General features: G+C 35.0%; 1 protein-coding gene across 4 annotated transcripts in view; it reads right to left on the minus strand.

Annotated features, from left to right (window-relative positions):
- ITGA7 (integrin subunit alpha 7) overlaps positions 1–17,958 on the minus strand; it is a 331,759-nt gene that overhangs the window by 196,565 nt on the left and 117,236 nt on the right. For all 4 annotated transcript variants that reach the window (XM_053708086.1, XM_053708088.1, XM_053708089.1 and 1 more), the window contains exons 2-3: positions 16,010–16,137; positions 3,174–3,253 (exon numbers count right to left, since the gene is read on the minus strand). In XM_053708086.1, coding sequence (XP_053564061.1) covers positions 3,174–3,253; positions 16,010–16,137 — 208 coding nt within the window. The remainder of the gene's footprint in view (positions 1–3,173; positions 3,254–16,009; positions 16,138–17,958) is intronic.

Genomic DNA, 17,958 nt, shown 5'->3' on the forward strand with positions numbered 1-17,958 from the left:
TTCTCATGACAAGAAAGTAATAATGGCACACAACTATTCTCCCCTATTGACACAAATTGAATCCCTCCTAAGCTCTAAAGATAAGAGGAGATCTCCTGGCTTGGCCGCGTTGCTGCGACCAAGATGATGATACTCCCTAAGATCACTTATCTCTTCCGATGTCTTCCTCTCCTGGTTCCTCAGATCCTTGCCCGATTCCAACGACTCGTCTCTAACTATATCTGGGGAGGGAAGAAGCCTAGAGTAGCGGCAAATATCTTGCACAGACCTATAGAAAGGGGAGGGATAGGACTTCCACACATCAGAACCTACCATGATGCCGCAATGGTCACCCATGCTTCTGGATGGAGCTCTGATCTCCCGCAAACCATATGGCGAGAACTGGAACAGGCTTCCCTTCCGGCTTATGTCAAACCTGAGGACCTACTTTGGATGGCGAGTCATGGCCTCCAGTCACTTACTCTTTCTAATTGATTGTCAGGGAGTGCAGGAGTGGTTACGCCTACGCAACTTCAATTTGATCGCTCCCCACCCGTCCCCAGTTCAGCCTGTAGTAAGTCTTCTCCTAACCCTTCCTAGCTTTTCCATCGGGGTTTGGAGAACCTCTCAGTTACGATCAATAAGTGATTTTTACCATAACAATAGGCTCTTGACTCAGTCGGACTTAATAGCGAAGAGGGATCTTCCCTCCAAGCTTCTCTTTGACTTGACCAGGTTACGATCCTTGTTACGATCGTGGGGTTTCCTCCCTGAGACACTCCGGGACACAAAACTCTGGGAAACCAGGTGGACAACCAAACTTCAGCTACATAAGCCCTTATCCGTCCACTATCAATGCCTTCTTGGCGACAACCCTTCCTTTGAAACCCCTCATACTTTGGCATGGGAACAGGAGTGGGGAAGAGACCACTCAACACAACAATGGCAACGTGCCATATCTGACACCAGGATGGCCATACACTGTGTAATGGTGTATGAACCTTTCTATAAACTTCTCACCCGATGGCACTTGGTGCCAACTAAACTACAGAAATTCTACTCTACAACATCGGGATTGTGCTGGAGGGGATGCGGAGGGAGAGGCAACCCCACGCATGTGTGGTGGGATTGCCCCCAACTCGAGAACTACTGGGCTAAGATGAGGAATCTGTGTACCAAACTGGGTCTCCCTAGTGTAACACTCCCTTCCATGGGTATACTCCATATAGATATCCCTCTAATTCCCTCTAATAGCAAATGTTTGCTGATCTGCATCCTTCTATCAGCCAAGCTACTGATAGCTAGAAATTGGAAAAAAAACATCCCCCGAGATTGAGAGGTGTGCTGGAAACGGTTGAATACTTTAAGTCCATGGAGAGCGGTGTATATCTGGCAAATAGACAAATGGGCACTTATGCCCAGATCTGGGAACCCTGGGAGACTCTTATGACCCCTAGAACCCGTACCACCCTAAATGACTAACTCCCTCCCTGACCTAAGAGGATCAAGATGGACAACGATTCTCACAATTAGTCAGTGAGCCGTAACTTCTTCTCTACTAGCTCCCCCTACCCTTTGGATATCACTCTCAGTGATACCATCGTGTAATAACCCCCCCCACCCCGCCCCCTCCAAACCTAACATTTACTAGCATTTACACATTGACTCACCTGACTCTGACCCCCTCAGATTTTCGGCTTCAGTAATAACCTTTGCAGGTTGTTTACTAACCACATTTTCCCTCACTTATGATAGCTCTGTGAAGTCTAGGGATGACCCATTTGGGGCATTTGTTTCTATTCCCCTACCTTCCTTCCCCCCAACTTGTTCTGTTAGGAAACTTACTTTTAGCCTTTATCATTTGTTGTAAAATTATTTCACTCTCATCCACTCCCGGCTGTACTGTGTAACCCTTAGGCCGGGTCTGGTGTTATGTACTGTATTTTGTATAATTCTCATAAAATAAAAAAAATGTTTAAAAAACAAAACAAAAAAAAAAGCAAGGGGTCATGCAAACAGTGTGGGGAAGTGTGGTAATTTTTTATTTTTAAAATATTGGCGCTTTAACACTTCCAAGACCCCAGGTGATTGCCTTTCAAAAAGGTGGTTTTAAGGGTTTCTGGGACTTAAGGGAGCTGAGATAAAGGGGTTTAAATATCCCACTATGCAGCTCACTTAAAGAGACAGTAAACACCTTGTAATTAAAAGACATTTGTGTTGTGTTGCTATAGTATAACATATTAGCCAAGTCTTGTTTTAAAACAAATTAACATCCTTTTACTGCCATTATTTTTAATAGCCAAACATCACCCATTTGCCTTATACAGAGGAGTCAATCTGAGCTTTAGTCTGCTAACAACAAAGCTAACCACTCTCATAAAGTTAAGTGAATTGTTTTGCAGTTGTTATCTGATAAAGCCAATTAAGGACAGATATGTAGCAGGGTTATCTGCCTGTAAAGTCAGCAGGTGCATGTCAAGGTTTTCGAGTTAGAAATTGCACTTTTTTTTGAGAACTAAATTAAATTAAAAAATTAGCAAAATAAATAATGAAAATATATTGCAAAGTTGTTTCATAACTAAACATTTTATATAAAAAAATCTTTTAACTTCCTGTTTTCCGTGCCTTGGTGATGTCACAAGCATCCCGGATTCCCCCACTGGAACACTTGGGATATGGGGGTAAGTGCAGGGGTCGCAGTAAAGGGGTTAAGATAACTGTAAAAATATTTATCATGGCGAAAATGCTGGCTTAGATTCCCATCTGTGTTTCCACCAAATGAGATTTGTTTTTGTTTGTCAAATATTTAGATATCGGTTTCCTGGTACCATAACTTTTCAGTTATCTTAGTTTTTAATTTAGTTAAAAATTCCAATAAAACTGCAGCACTGTAAGCAAACAAATCAAACAAAACAACCCTAATGTATATTAAATTGTCTTAGTCAATGCCACACCCAATACAAAACAACCAAAAGATGTCGTATTTATGTCTTTAGTTACTGATATAACGTATACAAAATGAGCGCACACAAAACATTTCAAGAATTACATATATCTTAATACACCAACATTGTACTTTAAAATATTCATTTATTATTTTACAATAATTGTCATGTGAGCAATTATTTGTTTAGTAAAGATTAATTTAGTTTTACCCCGATGACAGAGAAATTAAACATAGAGATTAAACTCACCACTATCTTGCCCCCAAGACCCTGGCTCTTCACTGTGACACCAAGCCATTGGTTTTCTTTACTTTCCCGACTTGTGTCCTCTAGGAGTGAGAGAAACAATACATTTATTAATTCCGTGACAACAAGATAAAAAAGTTAAAAAAAAATCAAATTGTCTTTGTTTTATCTATCCATCCATCTATCTACAGTGAGGGAAACACTTGTTTGATCCCCTGCTGATTTTGTACGTTTGCCCAATGACAAAGAAATGATCAGTCTATAATTTTAATGGTAGGTTTATTTGAACAGTGAGAGACAGAATAACAAAAAATCCAGAAAAACGCATTTAGTTATAAATTGTACTTAAAGGGACACTGAACCCAATTTTTTTCTTTAATGATTTAGATAAAGCCTGCAATTTTAAGCAACTTTCTAATTTATTCCTATTATCAATTTTTCTTCGTTCTCTTGCTATCTTTACTTGAAAAAGAAGGAATCTAAGCTAAGGAGCTGTCGGTATATTTATAAGAATCTTAGCAGTACTCTCCAAATAATATGTGAGTATATGGCAGGGTTATAACTGAATATATTTAACAATCTTTCTTTAAACTAAACCCACAATCAAATATGCATTACTAAGACAATAAAATTAATATAAATACCTGAATTTTTTATTATTAGTAAATATCTATGAACACATTGAAATATATATTTGCAGGAATCAGAATATGAATCAATATTATACTCGTTTAAAAACTATTCAAATATGCTATGCAAAATTCATAAAAGTCTACCCTTAAAATTAGCTTTACTCACAATAGCCTTTCATTCAGTTAACACAATGAGACTAAAATATAAACCACTAAGCATTCAGACTGGTATAGTTTTAACAGTGCTTATTTAAACAATAGGACAGTATATATACTCAGCTATTCAGCTACAATTGATTCTAATACAATTCAAATTAGGATACTAAAAATACATACATTCCCAGTGTAAACAGCTACTTTAAATGTCTATTTATTTAAACTGGAACCAATTCCTAGTTACATATAATTAAAACCAATTCTAAGATATATATATATATATATATATATATATATATATATATATATATATATATAGATATATAGATATATATATATATTCTATATTTTGCACAGATGAATTACTTAGCATACCAGAGACAAACTTAACTTTATACAGGACTATGAATACAGCTAAAATACTGAGTGCTCATTTAAATCTCTTTACTATAAATTGACTATGTTTCTACCAATAACCTTTGTTTCAAATATTAAAAATTAGAACAATTATACTTCACAAATTTGAACCAATTCGTAGGGGTCTTTAGATCATCTCATTTGAAGGAACGTTATTGCATAGATCAAGGGTAAGTTTCCAGTTTCTTGCTCAAGTGAAATGTTCCCAAGTATGGCCGCCAGATATCAGATCACTAGTCTCAGCAAGTTACAAAAAAAACTGTCTCCTTGTTTGCATTGTCAATCCTTATATCTAATCATTGATGACCTTTTTCGTTCACGCCCACGGTGCTTTTCCCTTCTCATTGGATAATTTTGGGGAACGCTCCCCATTGGCTCTGTATATATTGTCGCTATGGAAACGCATCTTTAACAGTTAAATCCCTTGACTGTCATACTGGATTTTGGCCATCGGGGGGCAGCGGACGAACAACACATTCATTTAAACATTTCTAACACCTATGTTTGCTAAATTTTAAAGACCCCATATAAAAATCATCATAATTTCTTGCATTAATTACTTACAATCCGGATTCCAGGCAGGATAGCACCATGTGAATTTTCTGATTATTTCAATACCAAGCACCATTATATTATATCAAAATAATTACACTGTTAATTCAATTCTCCCTATATAATAATTATATTAAACATATTATAATTTATTGCATTAGTAAATTTCTCTTGTTAGCATTTATATTTCATTTAGCCTAACAGAAAATTTATAATTTGATATCAAACATCAATATTTTATAGTCATATCACATCAAAGTGACTTCCATACATCCATCTCACTATATTTCAAAAGATGTATTTAAAATTTTATAAACATTTAGTGCGTAATCATATGATATGACTTAGTTCATCCCATGTATGCAATCCTGTATTTATCATCTTTTAGCTCCATGTGGAAAAACAGAAAACATGTTATAAATATATTTCAAACATGGGATTATTAAAATTGTTATTTAATCTATTATAATTCTGAATTGTATTTCCCATGTCCATAGGTATATGTAATACAATCTGAGGCATATTTAATATGTATTCTGAATATATGTATATATATATATATATATATATATATATATATATATATATATATATATATATATATATATATATATATATATATATTTATATCAAACACAGCAGATAAATCATTGTTCTATAAGAAACAAAATTATACCAGTTATATTTTCAGTGAATTTCAAAGTTACAATACAACATACTTCCTGCTGTTTTGTTGGTACATGGGAAACTCCATGGGAGATAATTTACACATGGCTGTTAACAGTATAGTCCCTGAGAATGTTTGTGATTTCAAGCCTTTTACCTAGACAAAGCGGCTACATTTTGGGTAGGAAGCCCATATATGGGCATGTACCTTTGAGATTCCAGCATGCTAATTTCCATCTCATTAGGCCTTAAAGACATATCCCAGACACTTCGTCTTCACTCACTGTATGGGGTAAAGAGTGTTCTGAAGTTTGCACTTCCAATTAAGGAGCAAATGTTGTATTTTAAAGTTTTAAAAGGGGTTGATGGCCAAATGCTTTAGTGCCAGAAGAAAATTTCAGTTACAATCTGATATGGACTTCATTTTCACACCCTAGCTAGAAATGTCTCTTTTGAAATGACTTCTATGAGTGTCCTGTGTAATTGAAAGAAGTGGGGGGAGGACTGACTATGGGTTTTAAATCAATCCTTTACATTAGAATTGCGATTCTACAGCACATCTGATAAAATATACAGCCTCATATATACACACATCCTTTTTATATTATTTATATATATATATATATATATATATTAGTATATATATATATATATATATATATATATATGTCATTTACCTGTACCCTGACAGAGCCAACAAATTTTTGGTTCAGACTATGGATAGCACTTGTTTATTGGTGTTGTCCAATTAGCAAGGACAACCAAAAATGTGCCGGCATCTAAACTTACATTCTTGCTTTTCAAATAAACATACCAAGAGAATTAAGAAAATTTGATAATAGGAGTAAATTAGAAAGTTGCCTAAAATTGCATGCTCTATCTGAATCCCGAAAGAAAAAATCTGGGTTCAGTGTCCCTTTAAATTAGTGATAAATAAGTTATAAATTGATTTGCATTTTAATGAGTGAAATAAGTAATTGACCCCTTTGCAAAACATGACTTAGTACTTGGTGGCAAAACCCTTGTTGGCAATCACAGAGGTCAGATGTTTTTTGTAGTTGGCCACCAGGTTTGCACAAATCTCAGGAGGGATTTTGTTCCACTCCTCTTTGCAGATCCTCTCCAAGCCATTAAGGTTTTGAGGCTGACGTTTGGCAACTCGAACCTTCAGCTACCTCCACAGATTTTCTATGGGATTAAGGTCTGGAGACTGGCTAGGCCACTCCAGGACCTTAATGTGCTTCTTCTTGAGCCACTCATTTGTTGCCTTCGCCGTGTGTTTTGGGTCATTGGAATACTCATCCACGACCCATTTTCAATGCCCTGGCTAAGGTTCTCACCCAAGATTTGATGGTACATGACCCCGTCAATCGTCCCTTTGATGCAGTGAAGTTATCCTGTCCCCTTAACAGAACCCCCCCCCCCCCGAAAGCATAATGTTTCCACCTCCTTGTTTGACAGTGGGGGTGGTGTTTTTGGGGTCATAGGCAGCATTCCTCCTCCTCCAAACACGGCAAGTTGAGTTGATGCCAAAGAGCTCGATTTTGGTCTCATCTGACCACAACACTTTCACCCAGTTCTCCTCTGAATCATTCAGATGTTCATTCCCAAACTTCAGACGGGCCTGTACATGTGCTTTCTTGAGCAGGGGGATATTGCGGGCGCTGCAGGATTTCAGTCCTTCACGGCGTAGTGTGTTATCAATTGTTTTCTTGGTGACTATGGTCCCAGCTGCCTTGAGATCATTGACAAGATCCTCCTGTGTAGTTCTGGGCTGATTCCTCATCATTCTCATGATCATTGAAACTCCACGAGGTGAGATCTTGCATGGAGCCCCAGACCAAGGGAGATTGACAGTTATTTTGTGTTTCTTCCAATTGCGAATAATCGCACCAACTGTTGTCACCTTCTCGCCAAGCTGCTTGGCGATGGTCTTGTAGCCCATTCCAGCCTTGTGTAGGTCTACAATATTGTAGTCTTGGCCATGGTGGAGAGTTTAGAATCTGATTAATTGATTACTTCTGTGGACAGGTGTCTTTTATACAGGTAACAAGCTAATATTAGGCGCACTCCCTTTAAGAGAGTGCTCCTAATCTCAGCTCGTTACCTGTATAAAAGACACCTGGGAGCAAGAAATCTTGCTGATTGATAAGGGATCAAATACTTATTTCACTCATTAAAATACAAATCAATTTATAACTTTTTTTGTAAAGCGTATTTCTGGATTTTTGTTATGCTGTTTCACTGTTCAAATAAACCTACCATTAAAATTATAGACTGATCATTTCTTTGTCAGTGGGCAAACGTACAAAATCAGCAGGGGATCAAATATGTTTTTCCCTCACTGTATCTATCTATCTATCTATCTATCTATCTATCTATCTATCTATCTATCTATCTATCTATCTATCTATCTATTGGGCTGGAGATTTCCACTGTCTTTAACATTGAATTTACTTATAACATTTTCTTGTTTTTAAATCAATGCTACTATGTGCATACTATTTTAGTTTCATGCTTACTGAGATGTGTCCAAGAGCACTGTGGGAGCAGTACTAACCGGCGAGCAATTAAACTTTGAATATTAGCTGTGAACAAAAATGCATTATACTTATATATAACTGCTTATTTTTCATATTTCAAGCAGAGCAGGCTATCTAGACATCCCAACCCTCCCAGAAGTTCCGGGAGTCTCCTGCATTGTAATAGCGGCTCCCTGATGCCCGCAAATTAAATACAATATCCCGGAAGTCGGGTGTTCTGGGATAGGATGCAAATCATGTCACCCAAAAATTGTAAATTATGTCAGATCTGATTAGCACACACAAAATCGTGTAGCACCCCATGTGACTTTGTCATGAGTTGTGTCTAAGGCATTACCATGGTAGCAGGACGTGACCGGCTGAAGCCGGTTTCCCCACCAATGAGGAACGCGCGGGGTGAGCACAGTGCTGAGCTGCTGTGACTGATCGCCGGTGACTGCTTTGTAATGCGGTGACCGGCACGTGTATGGTGCAGATACAATAGATTCTCAACTCCTAAAATGCATAAGAGGGCTGACTTTTATTATCAGCCAAGGGTTAAACTAACCCTACAATCGGTCACACTTACTCATACAAAAGTCCTCAGATCTATGTATTCCTACATCCCTAATTGATTTTTTTAAACTCCAAGGGTACCCCATAATTTCTTACAGCTGTACAAGATCTGAAACAAATAGGAAAATATATCTGTCTAGATCAAATTAAAGTTGGAAGCTAATTATATGTTGCTAACCTTAAATTTCATATACTCTATTTATTTATCAAGCCAAAAATAAATAAATAAAAAATTAAAAAAAATTATATATATATATAATTTGGCCAGGAATGGTAAAATAGCATTTAGTTAATGTTTCAGATACAGGTAAGAATTATATAGTCAGTCCACCAATGCTTTTATAGTGGTGCCAAAAAAAAAACTTACCAAAAATGTGCTCAATCATTCATTTACCCCTACTATAAATACACAAAAAAAAACAATCCCTTTTATAAACTATGGATCAGCTCCATCAATATTTTTTCTATTACACACACTAAAGTTAATTGGCATATTTGTGTTCAGATAAATTCCTTGATAATCTGTGGAAGTATAGCACTCTGTTTTGTGTGATAAGGGACTTCATATTGAAAGCTGGTTTACAAAAGGTATTTATTTTTTAATAGGGGATGCACATGGGAGCGGAGTATAATGTCTTGGGCAGCTGTTCAGTGCAGAGCTTGGTAAATATCCAGGAAGCCACAGTTCCTAGAATTTTATACCAGCTCCTATTTTTCACATCATTTTACATAAATCTATTTAAATAAAAACCTGCCTTCATGCTTGATGGTTTCAGCATTCTCTTCCTGTCTACTAAGGGCCAGATTACAAGTGGTGCTCTATTTAGTTCTTTAGCTCGCTCGATCGAGCCATTGAAATAAATGTAGCTTGCTCCCGCTCTGGCTTGGTAGCGGGAGCGAGCTACATTCATTTCAATGGCTCAATCGGGTGTGCTGTGATTAGACAGCGCGCCTGTGAAGCGCTTTTAAAATTCAAGACCCGCTTAGAAGATCCTGGAGCGGAGAGCTGCTAAATCCAGGTTTAATATAAAATATCTTGCAAAGCTTTTTTTTTTTGCTACCTGCCGCTAAGATAATGTTATATAATGCTGCACTATGTGCAGCATTATATAACATTATTTTTTAAGTTTACTGTCCCTTTAAGCTAGTTTAACAGCCTGAAATTGATCTGTGTACACAGATCAGACAAGACCTATCGAGCAAGATCTTGCAGCCACTTCCCTATTATCTTCCTGTCCAGCTGCTTGAGGTGGGGGTGCCTAACTACCTATTAATCACTGCAGATTAAAATGCATAGAATAGGTGCAGAACCAATATTATCTAACATGCTAACAATGCAGAAAACTGATTGCAGAAAAATTCAAGTAAAAAAAACGTTTTTGTTCATTAAACTTAGTTTGAAGATGATGCAATCTATATTATTATGTTTAAAATGCTGTTTAGCATTTAAAGTCTTCATTTCAAAGCTTTAATAATGTATTAGGTGTTAGTTATGACAATTTTGAGAGGGGCCTGGAACCTAACTCCCTCACTTCCCATTGACTTACATTATAAACTTGGTTTTAATTTACAACGGTTTCGATTTACAACCATTCCTCCTGGAACCTAACCCCAGCGTAAACTGAAGGCTACCTGTATATATATATATATATATATATATATATATATATATATATATATGTATATATATATATATATATATATATATATACATACATATATATATATATATATATATATATATATATATATATATATATATATATATATATATATATATATATACATACATATATATATATATATATATATATATATACATACATATATATATATATATATATATACATACATATATATATATATACATACATATGTATATATACATACACATATTTAGACATGTATATGTATGCATATATACATTATAGCCCTTTCCATTCAAATACCTTGTCATATACCATATACCTTATAACTTTTTTTTAAATATTCAAATGAATTGATTAAATAAAGGTTTTTGGGCTGGCAATATTTTTAAAGGGACGTTCCGGACAAAAATTTAATTCACATAGATGAATTAGATATTTGAAAAGAAACAAATTTGAAAAATACATATACGTGTATTGGCAAATATGCTTCTAGTAAAAGTTATCACTGTTCACATTTTTCTCTGCATGTGCATGTGAAGCATAGCTAGATGTTCTCAGTACCAAGCCTAGGTAGGCTCATATGCTAACTTCTAAGCCCTTGAAGCCCGCCTCTTATCTCAGGGAATTTTGATAGATAGTGCTAGTTCATGTGTACCATATAGATAACATTGAGTTATTTTGAAGTAAGCAATGATTTGCTAAAATGCAAGCCTGTGAAAAGAACTGAAATAAGGAGGCAGTCTACCGAGGCTTAGATACAAGATAATGACAGGGTAAAAAGTATATTAATATAACTGTTTTGGAAAAGAAAAACTAGGGAATGGGTAATAAAGGGATTATCTATCCTTTAAAACAATAACAATTCTGGAGTAGACAGTCCCTTTAAGTACACTGGATGTGCAAAAAACACATAGAAAATATACAAAATATAAAGCGTAATTGTTGTTTTTTGTAAAATATGCTAAACATAGGCGTTCAATGGGCGTGTATAAAATGGTCTCTCAAATCCCAGTGTAATTCTGTAAACATTTTCTCCCTACAGATCTCACTATTTTTTCTCGTAATTTAAAAACTGGCAAGCTTTTATCAAAATACTCAAAACACTAATTACTCTGAAAGGAAACCTTATGCATATGAAAATAACAGCGAATTTAAGGTACAGTGCACTGAAAAGGGCGTAATTTGATTTGTATTAGGTGTAATATTAAAGTTAAAATGTACTCTGGGTTCTTCCTGTATACTTAGTTCTCAATTGCAAACGTTTACATAGCAGAGAGCTCTTATTATTTCTATGGGAGACATCTCACCTGTCACAGGGACAGACCCTTTTGTTTATAGAATTCCACAAGGGCTGTCTCTGCGAGTGTTAGACTAGAAAATCAGTCTAGGCCAGCACATTTTTTAGAATCGGGCCCTAAGTGTGAAATATATTTGTCAAACTCTTATGTATGCACATTTTGGCTTCCATTTTCCCTAGGATTACATACTACCTCATTTCATTTTACAAGAGCACAAAATCCCAGTTAGGTGACTTCATCCAACCCATTTTATCTAAAAGTACAGTACCGTGGCACTCATATAGATGAGTGTAGGTTGCTTAGCAACTTTAGCCCTGTAGTATAAAAGACTTGTTTTGCGTATGCCACCCTTATTTTTGTTTGACCCAGTCACAAATATATTTCATAAACAATTGTTTCTTCTATGACAGACTACTATGTTTAGTTTAATATATTTTTTCTTTATGGCTTTATATAGCATCTAATTTATACAAGTATGAATGATTTAAAGGGACGTGAAAGTCAAAATTAAACTTCCATGATTCGGTTAGACCACACAATTTTAAGCGACTATTCAATTTACTTATATTATCAAATTTGTTTTGTTCTCTTGATATCCTTTCTTGAAAAGAAGCCAGCTGGTGATTGGTGGCTACAGATTCATACACAGCTATGTTTAAACAATAGGCCACACAAATCCATGATTCGGTTAGACCACACAATTTTAAGCGACTATTCAATTTACTTATATTATCAAATTTGTTTTGTTCTCTTGATATCCTTTCTTGAAAAGAAGCCAGCTGGTGATTGGTGGCTACAGATTCATACACAGCTATGTTTAAACAATAGGCCAATAATACATTTATCTAACACATAAGAACATTTTCTTTTTGTTCTTTTATAATGTCAATTTATTATTGTTTATTTTATTGCACATTAAATTATATTGCAAAAAGTATTTTTAATATATATATATATATATATATATATATATATATATAATGAAAAAAAAATCTATATAAAAGATTAATTTCTGTTTGCTTTTCTTTTTAAGGGGACAGACTACTTTAATGTTTTTATTTATTTAAAAAGATAGATAATCCCTTTATTACCCATTCCTTAGTTTTGCATAACTAACACGGTTATATTACTATGCTTTGTACCTCTGTGATTACCTTGTATCTTAGTCTCTGCAGACTGCCCCCCTATCTCAGTGTTTTTTTTTTACAAACTTGCATTTTAGCCAATTGTTGCTGGGTCCTGCATAACTCCATGGGAGTGAGCACAATGTCATCTATATGGCACACATGAACTAGCACTGTTTAGCTGTGAAAAGCTAATAACATGCACTGCAATAAGAGGCGGCCTGCAGGGGCTAAGAAACAGGAAATTTCTAAAGTATATTAATATAACATTGTTGGTTGTGCAAAAGCTAGGGAATGGGTAGTAAAGGTGTTATCTATCTTCATAAACAATAAAAAAAATCAAGTAGACTGTCCCTTTAATTGGCCAATATGTTTCCTTGACATAAAGAGCATTTTGGCATTTTACACCTAGTAAAAGAAGCTGAAAGTTGCGTTCATTAACAACTGCATATGATTAACCAAAAGTCTTTTATGAGCACAATTTCAATTGTGTGTATATTATCTAAAAAAATTACCTTTTGCTGTTATAATTTGGCAACAAAATGCTGACAGTTTTATAAAATTATGAAAATGTTTATCTTTTTCATTTGTTATTTTAATGGCTATTGGCAGCACAAACTCTGCATTAGTTTTAGGAAAGCACTGTGGTACCATATGGTACCAGAGTCCCGGTATCTTGATTAGCGAATTCCTCAGGAGATGTTCTATAGTGCAAGTGTTCCCTAAATACTTTGAAGACATGACAGGGTATTTATGTCCCAATTAAATTGGGAAACAGTAATCTACTTCTGCTCCGTTATTACTGAGGGAAAATATGACATCAATGAATAGTTTGCACTTGTTTTAATTTTACTTGTTTTAATTCATGGTTGATTAAAACGATTAGAAAACAATGTACAAAACATTAATACAGTTTCCGTGACACTTCAGCAACATTCAATGCATAATAATACTTCACTAACAGAGTACAAAGCCTTCATTGTTAGGGTTGGGCAAAGCTAAGTGTCTGAATACTTTGTTACAACAAGTCATGTAAAGTATATGACACAAGGCCTTGTGAATAGGGATGGGTGAATGAAACGAATTTAAACACATTCGTTCGTTCGAATCTCAAATGTTTACATAACATTCAATTTACGAATGTTTGGTTTCAAAATTTCCGATTACATTAGAAAATATTTGTTTAGAAAATTTGAATTTATATGTTTGTAACAGTATTTCTATAATTCTCTCTTTAAATGTAATATTATAATTATGCAATAGTCGATCGAAATAGAAACATTTAAATTGATATATTTCTATCTATTATGTATCAATTTACTAGATTCCCTACTACATGAACTATTGAACATCTGAATAGTATTTGTTAAATAGAATGTTAAATTCGAAGTTTCGAATGTGGACATTTGATCTAATTATAAATATTCAAATTCGAAAACTGTAAATAGCATTTGATTATAGAATTTTTAAGAATATTCGTTCGTATCAACATTTGGATTTGTAATTCGAATTTCGGTAATAACATTTATTCTAACATTTGAATTCGGAAATTTACATATTCACCCATCCCTACTTGTGAATAGTTTGCTATTTTAACCCAAAAAGATTCCTTTAAAGGGACAGTCTAGTCCAAAATAAACTTTCATGATTCAGATAGAGAATGTAATTTTAAACAATTTTCCAATTTACTTTTATCACCAATTTTGCTTTGTTCTCTTGGTATTCTTAGTTGAAAGCTAAACCTAGGAGGTTCATATGCTAATTTCTAAGCCCTTGAAGGCCGCCTCTTCTCTCAGGGCATTTTGACAGTTTTTCACCACTAGAGGGTGTTAGTTCACGTTTATCATATAGATAACACTGTGCTCACGCACGTGGAGTTCCAGTGAGCAAGCTCTGATTGGCTAAAATGGATGTCTGTCAAAAGAACTGAAATAAGGGGGCAGTTTGCAGAGGTTTAGATACAAGGTAATCACAGAGCTAAAAAGTGTATTTATATAACTGTGTTGGTAATGCAAAAGTAGGGAATGGGTAATAAAGGGATTATCTATCTTTTCAAACAATAACAATTCTGGTGTAGACTATCCTTTTAAGGAATCTCGTATCTGTTAAGGGTAACTTGAAGGGACATGAAACATAAATTTCTTCTTTCATGATTCAGACACAAAATACAATTTTTAACAACTTTCCAATTTATTCTTCTATTAAATAATTTGCTTAGTTCTCTTGGTATCATTTGTTGAAAAAAAAATCCTAGGTATGCTCAGGAGCTGGAAGCTAGCTGCTGATTGGTGGCTGCACATATATGCCTATTGTCATAGGCTTACTGAAATGCTGCGCTACCTCGCAGTAGTGCATTGCTGCTCCTTCAATAAAGAATACCAAAAGAATGAAGCAACATTGTCCCTTTAACAAGAAAAAAATATATTTTTTTTTTAAACCACTACAAAAACAGAGCAACCTTTTTTGTTTGTTTATTTGTTTGCTTTTAGATCTACTTAAAGGACCAGTCAACAAAGCAGATTTGCATAATCAACAAATGCAAGATAACAAGACAATACAATAGCATTTACTCTGAATTTCAAATAAGTAGTAGATTATTTTCTAACAAATTTCAAAGTTATGTATATTTCCACTCCCCCTGTACCATGTGATAGCAATCAGCCAATCACAAATGCATATACGTACAGTCAGTGAATTCTTGCACATGCTCAGTAGGAGTAGGAGTGTAAATATAAAAGAATGTGCAGATTTTTTTTTAATGGAAGTAAATTGGAAAGTTGTTTAAAATGACATGCTGTATCTGAATCATGAAAATTTAATTTGACCTGAGTGTCCCTTTAAGGTGTTTTTATTGTTTGTTTGTTTTTAATTCTCATGAAATTCCTGACACATCTTTTATATGCAGGTTACACTCCAATGTCATATTACTCCAGTGCAATGAGATAAAAAAATGTAAATACAGTGAACAATAAAGGACATAAAATAATAGTTTATTTAAATTATTTTTTACACTTAGTATTTTATTATAAACCATGTGTTATCTTTTCACTCTCAGTCCTACAGGGAGTTGTGTGGACAATAATAGAACAAAAAGATAAATGAATAAAGAGGATTCTAATTAAATAAATATGTTGCCTTTAATGTAAATTAAATATCTATTGGTCATTATAAAGGCACAGTCTCAAAAAGATTGGTGCAGTTAGACTCATTGTTTATAAAAGTTATAATAATAATTTATAGACTGTACCTCCACTGTCCATATCAACCCGTTTACAGTCATTTCGTTCATTGGTCAAAGGACAACCATAGAGAGCCCCGGTCTTCTTTGCACGTTGACCTGGTAAACCCAATGCCTGTGGCGCACCCACTAAAATCCTGAAAAACAAAAGACATCATTTATGCTGATTTGTTTTTATGTGAAATGTTGAAGAAAAAAAAAAAAAAATAACTTCAAATGTCTTTAATTTAGTCATTGGCCACTTTACAGAATGCGTGCTCAGTCTTCGTAGATCAGCTTCACAGTAATCAGTTACAAAAGTAATAAGTCCCGCTGCATGTGTGATATCTAGCGGTACAAATGCACTTTGTTATACAGAATATGTGACGCATTAAATCGGTCTTATTTTGCCCAATATACTGTAAATCAGTGATTTTCAACCTTTTTTTTGCCATGGCACATTTTTTTACATTAAAAAATCCTGCAGCACACAACCATCCCATAATTTTACAATATATATATATATATATATATATATATACATATATATTCACATACACATACACACATACAGGTGGCCCTCGGTTTGCGCTGGTTCAATTTGCGCCGTTTCAGAATAACGCCCTTTTTTTTCATGTGACTGCTATTGAAAAGCACTGAGAAGCAGTGCATTGATTAAAATAAGGATAGGCCAGTAGGTGGAGCTGTCCGCTTGTGTTACAGCAAAGATATGCAAGCTTAGCAGGTCTGAAATTAATCAGTGTACACAGACAAGACCTATCGAGCAGCTTTCAAAGGAACAAGATTTAGCAGCCATGAGGGAAACTTTACATCTTCCTGCCCAGCTGCTTGAAGGTCAGAGTGTCTAAAAAATCAGTCCAGACTGGAATGCATAGAATATCTGCAGACTGGATATTAGCTAACAGTGTATGCTACTGTTTCAATGCAGATACCTTACTGCTTTGTTTGCTGAAAAATGCAAGTAAGAAAATGTTTTTGTTCATTAAACTTAGTTTGATTATATATTCTGTGTTATGTGAATATTTGATACTGTTAATAATGTTGCTTAGCATTTATAGTCTTCATTTCAAAGCTTTAAAAATTAATGTATTATAGGTTACTTATGTCAATTTTGAGAGGGGCCTGGAATCTAACTCCCTCACTCCCCATTGACTTACATTATAAACTGGGTTTCAATTTACAACGTTTTTTATTTACAACCATTCCTTCTGGAACCTAACCCCGGCGTAAACTGAGGGCTACCTGTATATGAACAATTTAGTCAATTCAATTTAATTAAGTTTTATTAGCATGACAGTCACTACAACTTCTTAGGTGATATGTAGTAGTTCCATGCAAGTAAAAGTTCCGCTTATTAGGGCAGTAAGCAGTGCACAAGTATTGAGCCCAAAAGCAGAAACTACTGGGGCCAAGTGATCCTACTGTTAAAGTCCCTAAGCCTTGGGGGCACCAGTATAAGAGTATCACAATCAGTGTAGGATAAGCATAAATATGGGGCCCACAAAAAAAACATCAGGGCTTGGCAATCAGGCAATAATGAGAGTAAACTGAAAAATTACAAAAGTTAATCCAGGAGGGCAAATGACTTAAAATGCATATGAAGGTAAACAGAAAGGTTTCACCCAGTTAAAGCAGATGTCTTCTTCTCTATGCTGGAACAATATAATTAATATCTAGGGCAATTCTCCCTGAGCTTAAGAATCCAGGAAGGGGAGGTAAGTGGATCTGTAAAACTGCGACTGTTGGAGTGTGTAGGCCGCTATTGATCAAAAGAGCTTCGCAGACACAGGAAAAAATGGCGGCTCTCTTCAAGGTGACTATCAATCCGGACTCCGGTAACTAAGACGTACCTCTTGGCCAGTTACCCTGTTCGAAAGCTTGGGAACAAGTGAATGTAGGCAATAACAGCACTTGTAGCACTAACAGGCCTCCGCAATAGGGGGGGGGGGGAGAAAAAA

Source organism: Bombina bombina, chromosome 3, assembly GCF_027579735.1.
Source record: "Bombina bombina isolate aBomBom1 chromosome 3, aBomBom1.pri, whole genome shotgun sequence".
Taxonomy (NCBI): domain Eukaryota; kingdom Metazoa; phylum Chordata; class Amphibia; order Anura; family Bombinatoridae; genus Bombina; species Bombina bombina.